At 50.4% G+C, this 18,672-nt stretch overlaps 1 protein-coding gene across 7 annotated transcripts in view; it reads left to right on the top strand.

Moving 5' to 3' along the window:
* The window catches only part of SYTL5 (synaptotagmin like 5), a 408,043-nt gene that overhangs the window by 297,477 nt on the left and 91,894 nt on the right, over positions 1-18,672 (top strand). For 6 of the 7 annotated variants that reach the window (XM_077294785.1, XM_077294784.1, XM_077294778.1 and 3 more), the window contains one exon: positions 14,088-14,153. The exons of the other annotated variant lie outside the window; for it this stretch is intronic. In XM_077294785.1, the coding sequence (XP_077150900.1) occupies positions 14,088-14,153 (66 nt within the window). The remainder of the gene's footprint in view (positions 1-14,087; positions 14,154-18,672) is intronic. 7 annotated transcript variants of the gene reach the window in all.

Raw genomic sequence — 18,672 nt, 5'->3', positions numbered from 1 at the left:
ATATAAGTCTATGAGAACATCGTTCTGGTTCTCATAGATTTAAATTGACTTGTGACTTCTGAATGGCTCCTGTAGGTCACAAATTGCTGGAGATGACCGGCACGGCGCCGATAAAAGTTGAAGATGGTGGCTGGTAAGTATAAGACTAAGGGCAGGGAACTTAGATTGGTAGCACCATTCCAGCGTTGCAATAAAAAAGAAAAAAAGGGTGGAGTGGTGCTTTAAGCTATTTAATCCATGGCTTTCATCTTTTTCTAAGCTTTCTTATTTGTTTCATTACAAAGTATCCCATTAATTTCATGATCAATTAATTACTGCCACTTATAATACTTAAGACCTATATATAGACCAAAGAAAATAAAGGGCTCTCCTAATTAACCTTAAAAAACTTATGAAGAACTAAGGAGTATAAAGCCAAAATACATTTAAATACATTTTTATTATTGGTACAACAAAAGAGGGGATATATATACACAACATGAATGTTAAAATGGAGATGTTAAAACAAAGCTAAATCAAACCAAGGGTATGATGTGCAGATGGTAGATTTTTAAGTTCAATTATTATCAGAAGTCTGAGTTAGATTTGATCTGCACCCATAGAGTCTAATTATAGTAGTCCATCATGTGCAAAAACCCCCACAGAAGATGGACATGCTGAAAATAAGTGAGCTGATACTGTGGTGGTATATGAGCAATTAATTGGTACCAAGAAGGGGTAATATAATAATAAATACTCTGTTACACACCATTAAAGCATATAAAGATGATCATCACATGTAGTCATATATATATATATACTGTATATATATAGCAGGATAAATGAAGCAATACAATAGATATCAAAAGTAAAATAAAAGTTCCATGCATAGTGGTTTGTTATATGAAATCATTATTGGCAATTAAGTGATACAAACTCCAAGTAAAACCGAAATGGCATAATTACCCAAGGGAAGATAATAATAATAATCTTTATTTTTATATAGCGCTAACATATTTCGCATCACTTTACAGTTTCCGCACATTATCATTTTTATTATTTATTATTAATTATTATTATTATTATCATTACTGTTCCCAATGGGGCTCACAATCTAAATTCCCTATCAGTATGTCTTTGGAGTGTGGGAGTAAACCGGAATACTCGGAGGAAACCCACGCAAACATGGGGAGAACATACAAACTCCTTGCAGTTGTTGTCCTTGGTGGGGTTTGAACCCAGGACTCCAGCGCCTCAAGGCTGCGGTGCTAACCACTGAGACACCATGCTGCCCATAAGATCAAAGAATGACACCCCTAACGCACGTTTTGCGTCTGGCTTCTTCGGAGTGGACAAAGTATCCCATTCATTTCACAATCTATTCATTACTGCCACTTATAATACTTGTGCCTTCTTTTGTGAAAGAGGGGACAAACTCAGAAAACAGGATCCATGTGCCAATGCCAATAGGGATGCTCCCCAGATGACACATTTTTGTTCATGTAGTTCAAGTTTGTACTGTAGGTTAATTACTTTTTACATTTTGTCTAATATGTAATCAATCATGGTAAAATAAAAGTGTAAGATAATTAGGGGCAAATATTAGTGTTATTCCATATAAAATATTGGATTTTATATTTTTTTTATCTCTTATACATATCATCCAAATAATGTCAAGACTTAACAGTACGGTTACAACCGCCCTCTCTATACACAGAGCAGTGACTCAACCAGCACCATGGCCACCTCCATGACTGAAACCAGAATGCTGCTGGGGGGAATAAAGTTAATTTTCTCCCAGCAGTGTGCGGCTAAGTTCAGGCGCTGGGCAGGTTAATAATGCTATTAACCTAACAATTAACCCCATATCTACAGGTTAATAGAGGGTTGTTTTTTTTACATGTTCCCTTTAAGTAGTTACAGCTTTGGAAGTAGCACAGTCATTTATAATATCTTTCTCACAGTCTGGATAACAATATTATTATAGTTCATAGCAACGAAAAGCCAAGCAGGATTCAATGAGACAGCGAAGCACTGCTGCATTATTCTCTGTGTGTCTCACAGTTCAGATCTCTTGTAAAGGGGATATCGAAAACCACAAAGGGGACAGATATTCTTGTAAGATCTGCAGTTGGTACTGTCACTACTGTCAAGTTATCGTTCTAGTAATGAGAAGATTTCATCCTCTTGGTACAGTGTCTGCCCTGTGTGCTTGCTGAGTTAACTAAGTGAAAAGCCAAGCAGAGTTGAAAAAAGTGGAAAAATTGTTTGCTTTGAGGATTGGAATATGTAAAATGATTGAAACCTACTATTAAGACTTTTTTCTGGCAACTGCTCCTTTTTTCCAATTGAAAACCTTAATTATAGAAAAAAAAACATACTGTACAGCTTAGAGTCCACTCCCAGTACTTTTGAAAAAGGCTCTGAGAGGATGTAGAAGTGTTGGTGGCACAAACTAAAATGAACATTTGTTCTATACAGAGTAACACCACTGAATCTTAAAAGAAAAATGGGATCATTGGGGTGTAAACTCCTGGTACTAAACATTAGGGATGACCGAACATGCTTTGTGATACTTGGATATCACTCGAGTATCTGGGTGCTCGGATGTGCTCGGCACTTTCCAAGTATTAGCTGATGCTCAGATTTAATGCTCGAATCCTAGCCCCGCATGTTTAGTGTCTGTTACACAGCCAATAAACATGCAAAGATTGTCTACCAGTCACTGCAATGTTGTAGCCATCTTGTTAGTCGCATTACTGTGATTGGCTGGCTGCATTACCTCATCAGAGGTTATAAAAGGACTGATGCCGCCACACTAATGCCATTGCACAGCTCAGAGACTGGAGGGAGCAAGTAGTTGTCCAGACCTGTGTGTACAGTTTCAGGAATCAGTGTCCTATAGTGGTGATACTGTTGCTGAACCACCATACTAAAAGTCTTTCTAAGGGTATGTTCCCACAGTCAGTAAACGCTGCGGGTTGGACGCTGAGTACATCCACAGCGTCAAACCGCAGCGGCCAGATGTTGCAGCATAGTGGATGGGATTTGAAGCTTCCCTGCGGAGCCGCACATTCGGCCCGTCTTTCCAGACCGCAGAATGCCAATTTATCTTGCGGAGACGATCAGTTTCAGCAAGATAAATGTCCCCGTACAATCTATTGGGCACAGTGATTCTGCACGGTTCAATGAGCACATGCGGAATCACCTGCGTTCAAAAGGCGGCATCGCTTTGGACAGAGCGGACACGTGCTGCGTCCAAAGCGCTGCCGGTTCCTGACTGTGGGAACATACCCCCTGGGTTGACTCTATAAATTAGGCCTTTACACATAGAAAGCTGCTCACAGATTGAGGGGCAGCCAAGCTGATGTGAGCCATTCCATATTCATCCCCCCCCTCAGGGAGCAGACTACCAGACTGCAAAGTTAGATATTTCTGTAAGTTTCTCCATTTTGTTTTGATAACTGTTTTGCATATTTGTATGTCACTTTGTTTCCATATTTTAAATATCTTATATTGAAGCACTGTACCTTTTCTATTAAAGCTTAAAACTTTAATAAGCTTGATCCTTGTATGCTCTAAAGAATCCATAGCCTTAGAGTGTTTGCTCCCTCTGATTGGCATATAGTAGTAGTATTTCCGGGACTCATCGCCCGTGTGTTCAATGAGTGGTGGCAGCGTGTATGAGCAGGGTGCATGGTCTGTTTCAGGGGTGTGATTTATGCTCCCATTGCAGTATAGGACAGAGGCTGAATGCTGGACTGAGAGGAGATAGATTAACCCTTGCAGGCGCAACCTCCAGTCATGTGCTGAGATGCAGGTACGTGACAGCCTCCAAAACTTTTTATGGAATCAGTGATTCATGCATACAGTTTGACATGCTTTGTGTAAAATTATGGTGGGTTAAAATTTTTAAAAACCGCTTGGACTTGTACAGTTCACACAATAATTTTGGTCCAAAAATTGACTATTTTGGGGGAGATTGATATCACCTTTGTATTGTCAGGTGACAATACAGCCATGGCAAACATTCTAACGGCGCTCACGCTGATGTGAGTGAATTAAACTGAGGTCATTGGCTGTGAACTCACAGGACCTTTTTGACAGCACCACGTACGTGCGAACTTTCTCAAGCTTGCAATTACATCAGTGAGGTGAAAGTTCACTGTTAGACATTGAGCTGATCAAGCACGCGCAGCTCAGAGTTTCTGCTACATGGCAGGCTGTATAGTCACATCATGCAACAATGCAGCCTGCCATCTAGGTGTAGCAGAGCTAGACGCGTCAAGGGACAAATGGATTATTATCTTCTCAGCAAACAGGTGAGGAATATGGTTGTTTATTATTTTAATTCTGTTACAAGTGATGTTAGCTTCAGTTGCTTGGTTTTTGACGTGAGTATAGCTGGTTTAGTTTAATTTAGATTAATTAAAGTAGTCTGTGTCATTATGTTAATTAAATAACTTTATTCTTGGTGTGTGTTTTTTAATACAATATCACTATGGGGTTAGTAATGGGGGCATCTTATAAATGCTTCTCTTTTACTGTCACGGGTGAGTCAGATGCTACAGATGGTCGCTCTGCATTTGACTGCAGAAGGTCTCTGTGTTTGGCATTGCAAAAACCTTCTTAATCCTTCTGACTTGTGGATCCAGTGGCAACCTTCCTCTGGCTCTAATTGACACACCTGGACCTGGGTGTTTATAGACACTCAGTCTTCTTAAGGGAGTCGCCGGTGATATTCACATTTTCCCTTGTGAAGGCCTGGAGCTATACCAGTCAGCTTACTTCCTCTCTGGTGCTGTTAGAGGACGTTTGGCATTACCTCTCTGTGTCTGCTCAAGCTAAGTTGCTTCCCCTTTTGTGTCTTCCTCCTTCTCTTTTATGTACAATGGGGACTGAGCAGTGCTCATCCTTCCCACTTCCCTATTCAGGACCTAGCTCTAGGAATATACAGGGCTTAGGTTCCGGCTCGGCAATTGGTATGAAACAAATATAGGGGCAGTAGGGGAGGCAGAGTGCTATTAGATCTGCCTAGGGGTCTCTACTCCCCCTTTCCCTAGCATTTGGGCTTCCTTCTCCTCTTCCCCTCGTGTTGCACTTAGTCTTCCCACACTGTGCTTGATATTTACTAGCCTTTGGGCTTGATGTCACCTGACAATACATAGTTGACATCAACCCCCCAACTATCACCCAAATTGCCACCGCACCAGGGCAAGTGGGAAGAGCAAGGCTAAGTGCCAGAATTGGTGCATCTTATTGATGCACCTTTTCTTGGGTGGCCCATGGCCCCTATAAATATCAGCCCGTAGGTAGCTATCTGCCTAGCCTTTGCTGGATATTAATTATAGGGGGACCCTATGTAATTTTTTTTGGGGGAGTCCCCCATTTTGATAACCAGGAAAGGCTAAGTATGCAGCTGTGAGATATTAATAGCCTGGGAAGCCCCATGGGTATTACCCCTTCCCAGGCTTAAAAATCTGCCCCCAGCTGTCCAGTTTCCCTCTGCTGGTTAATAAAATGTCGGGTGATCCCACACCTTTTTTCCCTAAAGGAACTTATTTACTAAACAAAAACTATGTACTGTAAACTACACACAAATGACTGATTTTATATCTCACTGACATATTTATATATATATATATATATATATATATATATATGTAGCGCCCCCACTGCCGCAGGGCCGAGGGGTACCCGGTACCGGGCCTCTGAGTCTCTGGTCTGGGGTTGTCACGGTGGCTAGACCCGGTCCGTGACCCTGCTGAGGGGCGCCCAATAATAGGTGTGGATGGTGGTGGTAGTGCGGTGCAGTGCCGGTCACAGTAAATAACGAGGACACCAGGTTGCAGTCTCTTTACCTCTTTACTGAAGGTTCCAGGATCCTCAGTCCGGAATACGGCTAACCGGGCTGCGTAAGTCCGGCCGGTCCGATGGCACCTCCAGAGCTCCCTTTGCAGGTGGAAATCTGTGCCTACCTTCTAGCGCTTGTGTGTTGTGGTCCTCCCCTGCTGTGCTTACGGGATAGTCCCCACAACTGTTGTGTCTGTTTCTGAAGTTCCCTCACAACTCGATTATGATGTTCTCTTTCGTCCCCCAGATGATATGGCTAGGACGCACCCGTATGACGGGTAGGCTCGGAGCTCTTCCTGGACCCTAGTGTCGCCCTTCTCCTGTTGTTGCCCCCTGTGTCTTCGTAGGTGATTTGTGTGAGACAGCCCGCCTATAGCTGACTGTCCTGCCATAGGTTTGAAGTATTGCTTGGAGCCTAGTACTTCCTCGGCGTTCCGGCCACCGGCTACGTGCCTCAGTAGGATGTTGACTCGTCTTACAACACGACTCCTACTGGTATTTCTCCTTGTTGCGTTGATCTCGTTTCTAACTCAGCACAATATACCTCGCTTCTTGTCCTTTCTTAGGGTACCGCCGCGATCAAGTGCAGGTGCGGTCCCGTAACGTTCTCTCTGTTCGCTAGGCCCCTGTCAGGATCCCACCCCTGACAGGGACCCCCCTGAGTCTCTCCCCGCAACACCCTCTGCCACAGGGTGTTGCCTGTTCGATTCCCAGTCAGCTTCTGTCTAACTTCCTCTCTAACCCCCAGTTTTACCAGATTGTGAGGAGTGGCCTAATACATAGCACCCTTAGCTCCCCCTGGAGGCCAGACTGTGAAGTGTATTGGTGTCTGTGATACCTGGTCAGGTGAACTCCTTCAGTGCCATCAGACGTACCATAGCCCCCCTTAGCGGCGGAGCATCAGTACTGCAACGACCAGGACTCTGGGGCGCTGCATATATATATATATATATATATATATATATATATATATATATATATATATCTTTTTTTATCTATCTATCTGTCTGTCTAATCTCTCACTTTCTCTCTCTCTCTCTCTCTCTCTCTCTCTCTCTCTCTCTCTCTCTATATATATATATAATATATATAGGTTAAAAAATTGGAACAGCACCAAACACAGTACCTTAACAAAGTGCATGCATCCCCAGCCATTAATCTCAGATGGCTCCTTGCAATAGTAGAAAAAAAAAGGGGAAACAGCACAGCAGACTTCCAGAAAAAAAAAGTGATGTTTATTGCCCAAATGGCATGGCGACGTTTCGGATACAATCCTTTCTCAAGCCAAGGCTTGATATATATATCTATAATATAACACTGGGAGCGTCACTCTGTCCGAAGCCTTTATAGACCGCGCAAGCACAAGCGCCGGCGCAGTCTGGACCCCACAGAGCGACGCTCCCAGGAGATCGCGGTATGCGTAAGCACTGAACGCACACCGCGATCTCCAATGGAGAAGCAGGGACGAGCCAGGAGGGTGAGTATGCAATATTTACCTGTCCTCCGTTCCACCGATGCACGCTACTCCGTCCTCACCTCCTCTGCCTGCGATGTTCAGGTCAGATGGCGCGATGACGCGCTTAATGCGCGCCGCCCTCTGACTGAACAGTCACAGGCAGAGGACCCCGGAAGACAGAGAGGCGCGCAGCAGTGGAACGGGGGACAGGTAAATATAGCAAGTGCCGGAGGCCTGAGCTAGCGGCGACTCCGGCACTTGACCCTCACAGCGCGCCGGTGTCCCCGCCTGCTCAAGCCCCCAGCACTCGGCGCCCAGCACAGCCGCCTGCACTCTCAGCACCACCCCGCACAGCCGCCCGCACTCACCACCGCCACGCACAGCCGCCCGCACTCACCACCACCACGCACAGCCGCCCGCACTCACCACCGCCACGCACAGCCGCCCGCACTCAGCACCGCCACGCATAGCCGCCCGCACTCAGCACAGCCGCCCGCACTCAGCACAGCCACGCACAGCCGCCGGCACTCAGCACAGCCGCCCGCACTCAGCACAGCAGCCCGCACTCAGCACAGCCGCCCGCACTCAGCACAGCCACGCACGGCCGCCCGCACTCAGCACCACCACGCATAGCCGCCCGCACTCAGCACCGCCATGCACAGCCGCCCGCACTCAGCACCGCCACGCACAGCCGCCCGCACTCAGCACCGCCACGCACAGCCGCCCGCACTCAGCACCGCCACGAACAGCCGCCCGCACTCACCACCACCACGCACAGCCGCCCGCACTCACCACCGCCACGCACAGCCGCCCGCACTCACCACCGCCACGCACAGCCGCCGGCACTCAGCACAGCCGCCGGCACTCAGCACAGCCGCCTGCACTCAGCACCGCCACGCACAGCCGCCCGCACTCACCATTGCCACGCACAGCCGGCCGTACTCACCACCGCCACGCACAACCGCCCGCACTCAGCACAGCCGCCCGCACTCAGCACAGCCACCCGCACTCAGCACAGCCGCCCGCACTCAGCACAGCCGCCCGCACTCAGCACAGCCACGCACAGCCGCCGGCACTCAGCACAGCCGCCGGCACTCAGCACAGCCGCCCGCACTCAGCACAGCCACGCACAGCCGCCCGCACTCAGCACCGCCATGCACAGCCGCCCGCATTCAGCACCGCCACGCATAGCCGCCCGCACTCAGCACAGCCGCCCGCACTCAGCACAGCCACGCACAGCCGCCGGCACTCAGCACAGCCGCCCGCACTCAGCACAGCAGCCCGCACTCAGCACAGCAGCCCGCACTCAGCACAGCAGCCCGCACTCAGCACAGCCGCCCGCACTCAGCACCACCACGCATAGCCGCCCGCACTCAGCACCGCCACGCACAGCCGCCCGCACTCAGCACTGCCACGCACAGCCGCCCGCACTCAGCACCGCCACGCACAGCCGCCCGCACTCAGCACCGCCACGAACAGCCGCCCGCACTCACCACCACCACGCACAGCCGCCCACACTCACCACCGCCACGCACAGCTGCCCGCACTCACCACCGCCACGCACAGCTGCCGGCACTCAGCACAGCCGCCGGCACTCAGCACAGCCGCCCGCACTCAGCACCGCCCCGCACAGCCGCCCGCACTCACCACTGCCACGCACAGCCGGCCGTACTCACCACCGCCACGCACAACCGCCCGCACTCAGCACAGCCACCCGCACTCAGCACAGCCATGCACAGCCGCCGGCACTCAGCACAGCCACCCGCACTCAGCACAGCCACCCGCACTCAGCACAGCCGCCCGCACTCAGCACAGCCGCCCGCACTCAGCACAGCCACGCACAGCCGCCGGCACTCAGCACAGCTGCCCGCACTCAGCACAGCCGCCCGCACTCAGCACAGCCGCCCGCACTCAGCACAGCCACGCACAGCCGCCCGCACTCAGCACCGCCACGCACAGCCGCCCGCATTCAGCACCGCCACGCACAGCCGCCCGCACTCAGCACAGCCGCCGGCACTCAGCACAGCCGCCGGCACTCAGCACAGCCGCCCGCACTCAGCACCGCCACGCACAGCCGCCCGCACTCACCACTGCCACGCACAGCCGGCCGTACTCACCACCGCCACGCACAACCGCCCGCACTCAGCACAGCCACCCGCACTCAGCACAGCCATGCACAGCCGCCGGCACTCAGCACAGCCACCCGCACTCAGCACAGCCACCCGCACTCAGCACAGCCGCCCGCACTCAGCACAGCCGCCCGCACTCAGCACAGCCACGCACAGCCGCCGGCACTCAGCACAGCTGCCCGCACTCAGCACAGCCGCCCGCACTCAGCACAGCCGCCCGCACTCAGCACAGCCACGCACAGCCGCCCGCACTCAGCACCGCCACGCACAGCCGCCCGCATTCAGCACCGCCACGCACAGCCGCCCGCACTCAGCACCGCCACGCACAGCCGCCCGCACTCAGCACAGCCGCCCGCACTCAGCACCACCACGCACAGCCGCCTGCACTCAGCACCGCCACGCACAGCCGCCCACACTCAGCACCGCCACGCACAGCCGCCCGCACTCAGCACCGCCACGCACAGCCGCCCGCAGTCAGCACCGCCACGAACAGCCGCCCGCAGTCAGCACCGCCACCCACAGCTGCCCGCACTCACCACCGCCACGCACAGCTGCCCGCACTCAGCACAGCCGCCCGCACTCAGCACAGCCGCCCGCACTCAGCACAGCCACGCACAGCCGCCCACACTCAGCACAGCCGCCGGCACTCAGCACAGCCGCCGGCACTCAGCACAGCCGCCGGCACTCAGCACAGCCACGCACAGCCGCCCGCACTCAGCACCGCCACGCACAGCCGCCCGCACTCAGCACTGCCACGAACAGCCGCCCGCACTCAGCACCGCCACCCACAGCTGCCCGCACTCACCACCGCCACGCACAGCCGCCCGCACTCAGCACAGCCGCCCGCACTCAGCACAGCCGCCCGCACTCAGCACAGCCACGCACAGCCGCCCGCACTCAGCACAGCCGCCGGCACTCAGCACAGCCACGCACAGCCGCCGGCACTCAGCACAGCCGCCAACACTCAGCACAGCCGCCGGCACTCAGCACAGCCACGCACAGCCGCCCGCACTCAACACAGCCGCCTGCACTCAGCACAGCCACGCACAGCCGCCCGCACTCAGCACAGCCACGCACAGCCGCCCGCACTCAGCACAGCCGCCGGCACTCAGCACAGCCGCCGGCACTCAGCACAGCCGCCGGCACTCAGCACAGCCACGCACAGCCACCGGCACTCAGCACAGCCGCCAACACTCAGCACAGCCGCCGGCACTCAGCACAGCCACGCACAGCCGCCCGCACTCAACACAGCCGCCTGCACTCAGCACCGCCACGCACAGCCGCCCGCACTCAACACAGCCACGCACAGCCACCCACACTCAGCACAGCCGCCCGCACTCAGCACAGCCGCCCGCACTCAGCACAGCCGCCCGCACTCAGCACAGCCGTACTCAGACAGTAGAGCCGGAGAGAGAAAGATGAGAGCAACATATGGCAGAATGGAAACAGGAACAGGTAGAATGGGTGCAGCACATTACAACAGAATGGGGGCACAGGATGGGAGCAGCACATGACAGAATGGGGGCACAGGATGGGAGCACCACATGACAGAATGGGGGCGCAGGATGGGAGCAGCACATGACAGAATGATTGCGCACGATGGCAGCAGCACATGACAGAATGGGGGCGCACACATGACAAGATGGGGGTGCAGGATGGGAGCACATGACTGGATGGGGCGCAGGATGGGAGCATATGACTGGATGGGGGCACAGGACTCAGCACAGCCACGCACAGCCACCGGCACTCAGCACAGCCGCCAACACTCAGCACAGCCGCCGGCACTCAGCACAGCCACGCACAGCCGCCCGCACTCAACACAGCCGCCTGCACTCAGCACAGCCACGCACAGCCGCCCGCACTCAGCACAGCCACGCACAGCCGCCCGCACTCAGCACAGCCGCCGGCACTCAGCACAGCCGCCGGCACTCAGCACAGCCGCCGGCACTCAGCACAGCCACGCACAGCCACCGGCACTCAGCACAGCCGCCAACACTCAGCACAGCCGCCGGCACTCAGCACAGCCACGCACAGCCGCCCGCACTCAACACAGCCGCCTGCACTCAGCACCGCCACGCACAGCCGCCCGCACTCAACACAGCCACGCACAGCCACCCACACTCAGCACAGCCGCCCGCACTCAGCACAGCCGCCCGCACTCAGCACAGCCGCCCACACTCAGCACAGCCGTACTCAGACAGTAGAGCCGGAGAGAGAAAGATGAGAGCAACATATGGCAGAATGGAAACAGGAACAGGCAGAATGGGTGCAGCACATTACAACAGAATGGGGGCACAGGATGGGAGCAGCACATGACAGAATGGGGGCGCAGGATGGGAGCACCACATGACAGAATGGGGGCGCAGGATGGGAGCAGCACATGACAGAATGATTGCGCACGATGGCAGCAGCACATGACAGAATGGGGGCGCACACATGACAAGATGGGGGTGCAGGATGGGAGCACATGACTAGATGGGGCGCAGGATGGGAGCATATGACTGGATGGGGGCACAGGATGGGAGCAGCACATGACAGAATGGGGGCGCACACACATGACAAGATGGGGGTGTAGGATGGAGCAGCATATCACAGGATGGGGCGCAGGATGGGAGCACATGACAGGATGGAGACGCAGGATGGAGCAGCACATGATAGGATGGAGGCGCAGGATGGAACAGCACATGACAGGATTGGGGCGCAGGATTGAACAGCACATGACAGGATGGGGGCGCAGGATGGAACAGCACATGACAGGATTGGGGTGCAGGATGGGAGAACATTACAGGATGGGGACGCAGGATGGAGCAGCACATGACAGGATGGGGGCGCAGGATGGGAGCACCACATGACAGGATGGGGGCGCAGGATGGAGCAGCACATGACAGGATGGGAGAGCAAGATGGGAGCAGCACATACCGGGATGGAGACCATATACCAATATAAATGCTTGCCACCCGGGCGTAGAATGGGTTCAATAGCTAATATATATATATATATATATATATATATATATATATATATATATATCTTTTTTATATATATATATATATATATATATATATATATATATATATAATCTTGAAGACTATTTCCTTGGAAAACTATGTGTAAATTACATAGATAATTCCACTATGTAAAAGCTCATGTTAAAATTCGCATTGCAATCTGATCGCATTTGCATGTAAACAGGTATAAATTAAATGCTAGTGTCATGACTCTGCCTGGGCTGGCTCTGGCTCCTTCCTGGTCAGGTCTGTGTCAAATTAGTCCGCCTCTCTTTTGTTCTGGGGCGGCTATTTAATGCTGGTAGTTCCTGGGTTCTGAGTCGGTTATACTTCCGTCTACTCAGTTTGAGATAGCTGACCCAGGTTATTCGTCTGCAATCATTGTGCCTCTGTGCGTGTGTGCCTTGCTCTGTATGACCCGGCTTGCCCCCTGACTACTGCCCCTGTTTTCTGCTTGGTACTTCTCTGTCTGTCTTGGCTTTCTGACCCCTTGGCTTGTCTCTGACTAATCAGCTGTTTTGCCCCTTGGTACCTCACTCCTACCTGGCTCCCGACCCTCGCTTGTCCTTTGACTACGTCTCTGTCTTAATACTCTGTGTCCTGCGTTTTTTGGTAGACCCTCCATTCTCGCGCTGTACCTCTGCCCCCATCGTCCCTGCAGTGATCACGTGATCTGCCTAGTTCAGGTCCTGTGTACACTTCGAGCCTCATTTCTCCCTTTGCCTGCGCTCCCTCTAGTGCCCCCTTAGGCTGCCTCTCTGTGACACCAGGCAGTATCATTACAGCTAGGTGTTAAAAATTGGATTATACTCACATGAAACTCGCATGACACTTTCATGACACTCGTCCCACCTTTTTGGACTGAAATCGGAATGTTTCTTTTCATTGTATTTGGTATGAGCCCTTAGGCTGTGTGCACACGTTGCAGAATGAGGTGCAGAATCTCCTGGCAGAATCCGCAGATGCAGATTTGCAGCGGATTTTATGCTGATTTTGTGCGGTTTTTATGCGGAAATTATGTGGATTTTGTGCGAATTTTCTCCGATTTTTACCACTGCGGATTTCTATATTGGAAGGGTGCAGAAACGCTGCAGATCCGCACAAAAGAAGTGACATGCACTTCTTTTAAATCCGCAGTGTTTCTGCACGGATTTTTCGGCACCATCTGCACAGCTTTTTTTTTTTCCCATTGATTTACATTGTACTGTAAATCACAGTGCGGATCTACAGCGTTTCTGAGCGGAAAAATCCGCTGCGGATCCGCACTAAATCCACATAGTGTGCACATGGCCTTATAGAAAATCAATCTGATCATTATAGGTTTCAATGTAGTGTTTGTCAGATCGTTGGGCTCTTTTCCTATACATGACTGTCTTTAACATTTACAAACTGTTAATAGAATTTACTTTCTTAGGCTAGTCTCTCCAACTGCTATCATACTTAATATTCGGTGAAATATTTGGCTAATAATAATAAGAAATTACTGCATTAATTTACTGACTAATTACACCCACAGTCAGTACCAGTCTCTACTTCTTTTTAATTAAATCATTTATTCAGTATAACTTTATATTGATTTCACTATTTTCTTAGCATTTCTCTTTGTGCGTGTTTCTAATTCTTTAACATTTCTGCTCTTTCTACTTTTGTTCTTTCTATAAGAATGCCCAGCCAGGTTCAGACAGGAAATGGACCCATTTAAATATCCCTGATGCTGATGCAGATACTGTGAGTTCTAACTCTATGCTTATCTCTCTGCTTTTCTTTAATCTTTTACATGTTTTTCTACTTTGTTGTACAACGTTTGGATATGCTTGGTTATATGTGATTGACCATGTTAGTTTTATTCTTATGTTATAAAATTGATATAATTAGACAGCAGCATAGGCCAACAGTCTGAAACATAGAATAAGTGATGGTCTGGTCTCTTACACCAAAACTCAACAAGCTATAATTGGATGCTAATATTCTCTTCGTCTGTCTCATGAAATTATAGGAAAATAACTGCCAATAACACTATCCACTCTTAAATTTGAAGCTTCCCTCCACTTCTCCCTCTTCCTCTTTTTCTTTCCTTACATTTCTCTACCTATCTATCCATATTAATTAGTTTTCATATAAGATTTATAGGTATGTACGCACTGGATTAAAACCCTTTGTGATAAAGCGATAGGAAAAACGATGACATACTGATTTAAAATAAGAAATCGTGATTTCTACCTGGACTAAACGTATTATGTAATATGCTATGACTTATCAAAGGATATTATAACACTCTATTCCTGCACTAAGTGTATCAAAGGTCGTCATAAGTTTATACTCCCAGATTCTCCTGTCTCTCTGAGATTTGAAATTACCTTTCAATACAAGTAATTTCAGGTATTCATATAGAGCCAGCTCCACAGCATGTACCCCAGCGTTTCCCTACATGTGTGGAATAACATCTGCCCTGTTTTTTCCTTTTGTCTCCCATCCTGATCCTGTATAATAAAATATTGTTACATTTATGATTAATTAAATTGTCTTTGGGGTTTTTTGATCGTTGTTTGTGGCGGTTTTTGAAGTAATTTCAGGTGCATGGTGCTATGATCAGGCATGCAAAAATGTTTGGCCACAGGTAGATCCATTCTTTTTTCTCTTATTGTGTGGCGGTGAGAATGTATTCTTGTTCTCAGTTTTTGCCCTGTCTCCCCTACAGACAGACCCCCAGGTGGACATTTAGTACAAATAATTAGGTACACCACATAAGAAGTGACGCAGCTGAAAGTACCTGGGATCTTGTAGTCCTGATGTGAATTGGGGATCTTTATCTTGTCTGTGATCATTATAAGTGGAAAGGTTTTACATTTTTTCTGGTTTCAAGGAAAGGATCCTGCAGCTGTTGGAGAGGACTGGAAACTTCTGATAATGATACTTCTTAGATTTGGGGGCTGCCTAAAACACAGTAGTGGGGGTCTGGAAAAATGGATTGTAATCGGGCATCTTTTTGCAGTAAAGGTTGTAATTTCCTTGCAGCTCCACTTAGCACCTTCAGATTTGGAGTGTAGGTGACTACTAGAGGTACCCAGTTATTTTCTTCTTTAGCTTTGTAATATTACAGGTGATTCCTTGATATTCTGGTGGCTCTTGTGATCTGGTTTTCAATTGTTTTTGGATGGTAGCCCTGATTCAAAAAGGTCTTTCTGAGGCTACCAAGGTGTTCATCCATATCCATGGGGTTGGAACATATACGATTGTATCTGATGGCTTGGAGGTATCAACCACTGAGGACTCTCAATTCCAAATATTATTCTATCTACTGGCTAACACAGTACAAAGATATAAATCGTTCCTGTATTTTTTTCTATTGTCTTTCTTCTGCTTTGATAAGGGTGTCTTACATTGTTTACAGCTCATTACCATGGAGACCAACCACCACAGCCAGTATGAGCAGTAGTTACAATCCAGGTTGACGAGTTAATTAATGAAATCCCAGCCACCTCTTCCCAACATTTTACATTCTATAGAGAAATTAGACATTGTTGCCCACTAGTCCCCCTTGGCTTACCTCGTCTTCCATGTGTGGTGCAGTGACCCCTGTGGCAGCTAGGGGGCGCTGTGTGTGCTCCTTGGGATATGCATAGAGGCATATCTGTTGTGATAATGGTGGTGAAACAATGACTGGCATTGTTGTGAATGGCCGATATGTGTCGCAGAGGGAGTCTGCGTGGTAAGTCTGATGTAATGTGGTTGTTCTGGGACCTGTAGTCTCTCAAGAGTATGTGTAGTGTTGTATAATAGTCAAGGGAGACTTACTAGGCTAGTTGTGTGAGATGGGTGGGACAAACTAGCCACACATCCACACTCCCACCTGTGGGAGTGGTTAAGGGTATATAATGTGACCAGGGTGTGGGTCACATGTTCCTCTATGGTACCAGTGTTTGGACCTGAGTGGTGAAGGTCCTGGAAGTATGTGTTGGATTTCCTGGGAGTAGGAATCCTGAAGAGCACATACCAGTGTGTTGGATTTCCTGGGAGTAGGAATCCTGAATAGCACACGGTGGGACTTTGCTGCTGGTGGCCTGGGTATTGGACGGTCTCAGCTGGGGATGGACGTCCTGAATAGTACCCGGACTGGCCACCTGTGTGATCCTGTGTAACCTGGGTGTTGGGAGGTCTGGGAGTAGGACCGGATCCCTGAACCGCACGAGGTGAGGACCGGGATCTGCAGAGCCAGTGACAGCTACTGTGTGGGGAAGCTACAGTCCTTCGGTGGGTCTGGACTGACTAATGTGTGCCGGCCAGGCAAGTTGGTGATCCCTGTGAGGCAGCTTACCCGGAGGAGTGGACTGACAAGGAGTCAGCAGGTGGAGCAGGAGCTCCCGTCAGGTACCTATACAGACTGTTGGTGCTTGTGGTGTTCTATGAACTGTGTGGTCTCCCACAGCAACTGAACGGAGTGAGGTTTGGCGTGATTAGAGACCGCGACCGAGAGTCATATGTGCTGTATGTGACTTGGGACGTTGGTGAACTGTTCAGCGTACGGACACCCATGGTAACTGGGCGAAGTGAGAGGTCCAGCATGTTTAGTGTCCGTGAGTCAAAGCCGTAAATGAAGTGTTTAAAGCTGCAAGTTAATATCACCAGTTGGTGCCTGTTGTGTTTCATGAGATGTACATAATGAACTGTGCATAACCCGGTTTATGACACTTTAATAAACCGCATGGACTATTTTTGTGTTCAAAAATCGTGCCTGACTACATTAATCCCGTGCCAAGCGAGTGTCCCCCAATACACTCAGTAAGAGCAATCTTACATATGGTGGAGAATGCGGGCAACGATCCAGGACGCACATGTGGAGTTAATTGCTGTGGCTCGGCGGGGCCACGAAGCTGACAAGCGTCTTGCTGTGGATCGGCGGGTCCACGAAGGTGACAAGCGGCTTGCTGTGGATCGGCGGGTCCGCGAAGTTTGCGGTGGAGCCGTGCATAGCCTTGTGGAGCGTAGCTACAGTTGCAGCAAGAGGTTCCACAGCAGGTGGAGCTGCAGTGGCAGTGGCTTGTGGTTGGCAGCCGGAGGTGCCGGTTGTATGTGACTGCAGCGGGAGCTGTGGCGGTACCAGCAGGAGCTGGTGAAGTGACATATAAAAAGAAAAAGAAATTTTTTTTTTCTCTTCCTCAGATTGTGCAGACTCTTAAAGGGCCAGTACAAGCCCAGAGACATAGTGGTGTACTGTGCGAACTGGGGCCTGAGTGCCTTGGGGGAGTCCACGGGGTGTACCCAGGGAAGGGGTGGTGTCCCTAAAAGGGGTGGTCACCCAAATGGGAATGGTTGCCCAAAAGGGGCGGAGTCCCAAAAAGGGGTGGTAGCCCGAAAAGAGGTACCGCAGACAAATGGGCACCCAGGGCGTGTAAGTTATGTGTGTCCGGTATGTTGTGTGAACTATCCACCTGGTGAAAGTTTATGGGGGTGTGCCCTGCGGGTGCATGAGATGGAAATGCATGGACTGGTCGATTCTGGGGCCCCAGTGACTCTAGTGAGAGTTGCACCTGAGGGTTTTGAAATGCCCGGTAGGAAGGTCGGGGTCACCTGCATCCATGGGCATACTAACGGCTATCCAGTGGCCAGATTGGTCCTCAAGATGGCCAGGGATAGTGCAATACATGATGTCGCCATAGTCTCAAACTTACCCTGCCCGGTGGTAGTTGGCCGGGACTCTAGGTTGTTCACAGACTTATGGGAGAGGGGAGCTTCTTTACAACAGGAGAATGGGGGGCTCTCAGCTGGTGGGGTTGCATACCTTAAAGCATTTATATCTCCCAAAGTTGATGGGTCAGACGACGGGTTGACCAGTGGGGAAGGTGTGTCTGCCCAACTTACGGACATGTCACCTGATGGGTACCCCAAGATGACTTTAAGTGACACGGTTAATAAAGCCTGTAAAGCTGACACCCGGTTAAAGAGTGACTTGAGGGTTCACCATGTTGTGAGGTGTGAGACAGACTATGGTGGTGACTCCCATTCAGATGATGACGCCAGTGGGAAAGAGTGCAGTAAGGCTAACTCAGGTACAAATGGCAAGTCTTCCTCCCATCGCCGGAGACGTAAAAAAGGAAAAGGGGCTGAACCAGTTGCACCTTGTGAAGACTTGACGGAAGATGCTGAGGACCTGGAGTGTGTGAAGTACTCTGAAGTCCCTGTGAATCGGGACGAGGCTAAGGTTGTCACTACTGAAGCCCAAGAGAGGGTTGAACCTGTTAATGAAGAA

The sequence above is a fragment of the Ranitomeya variabilis genome, chromosome 3, assembly GCF_051348905.1.
Source record: "Ranitomeya variabilis isolate aRanVar5 chromosome 3, aRanVar5.hap1, whole genome shotgun sequence".
Classification (NCBI taxonomy): Eukaryota; Metazoa; Chordata; class Amphibia; order Anura; family Dendrobatidae; genus Ranitomeya; species Ranitomeya variabilis.
The sequence above is the reverse complement of the archived record's forward strand: the minus strand, read 5'-3'. Positions and strand labels throughout refer to the sequence as shown.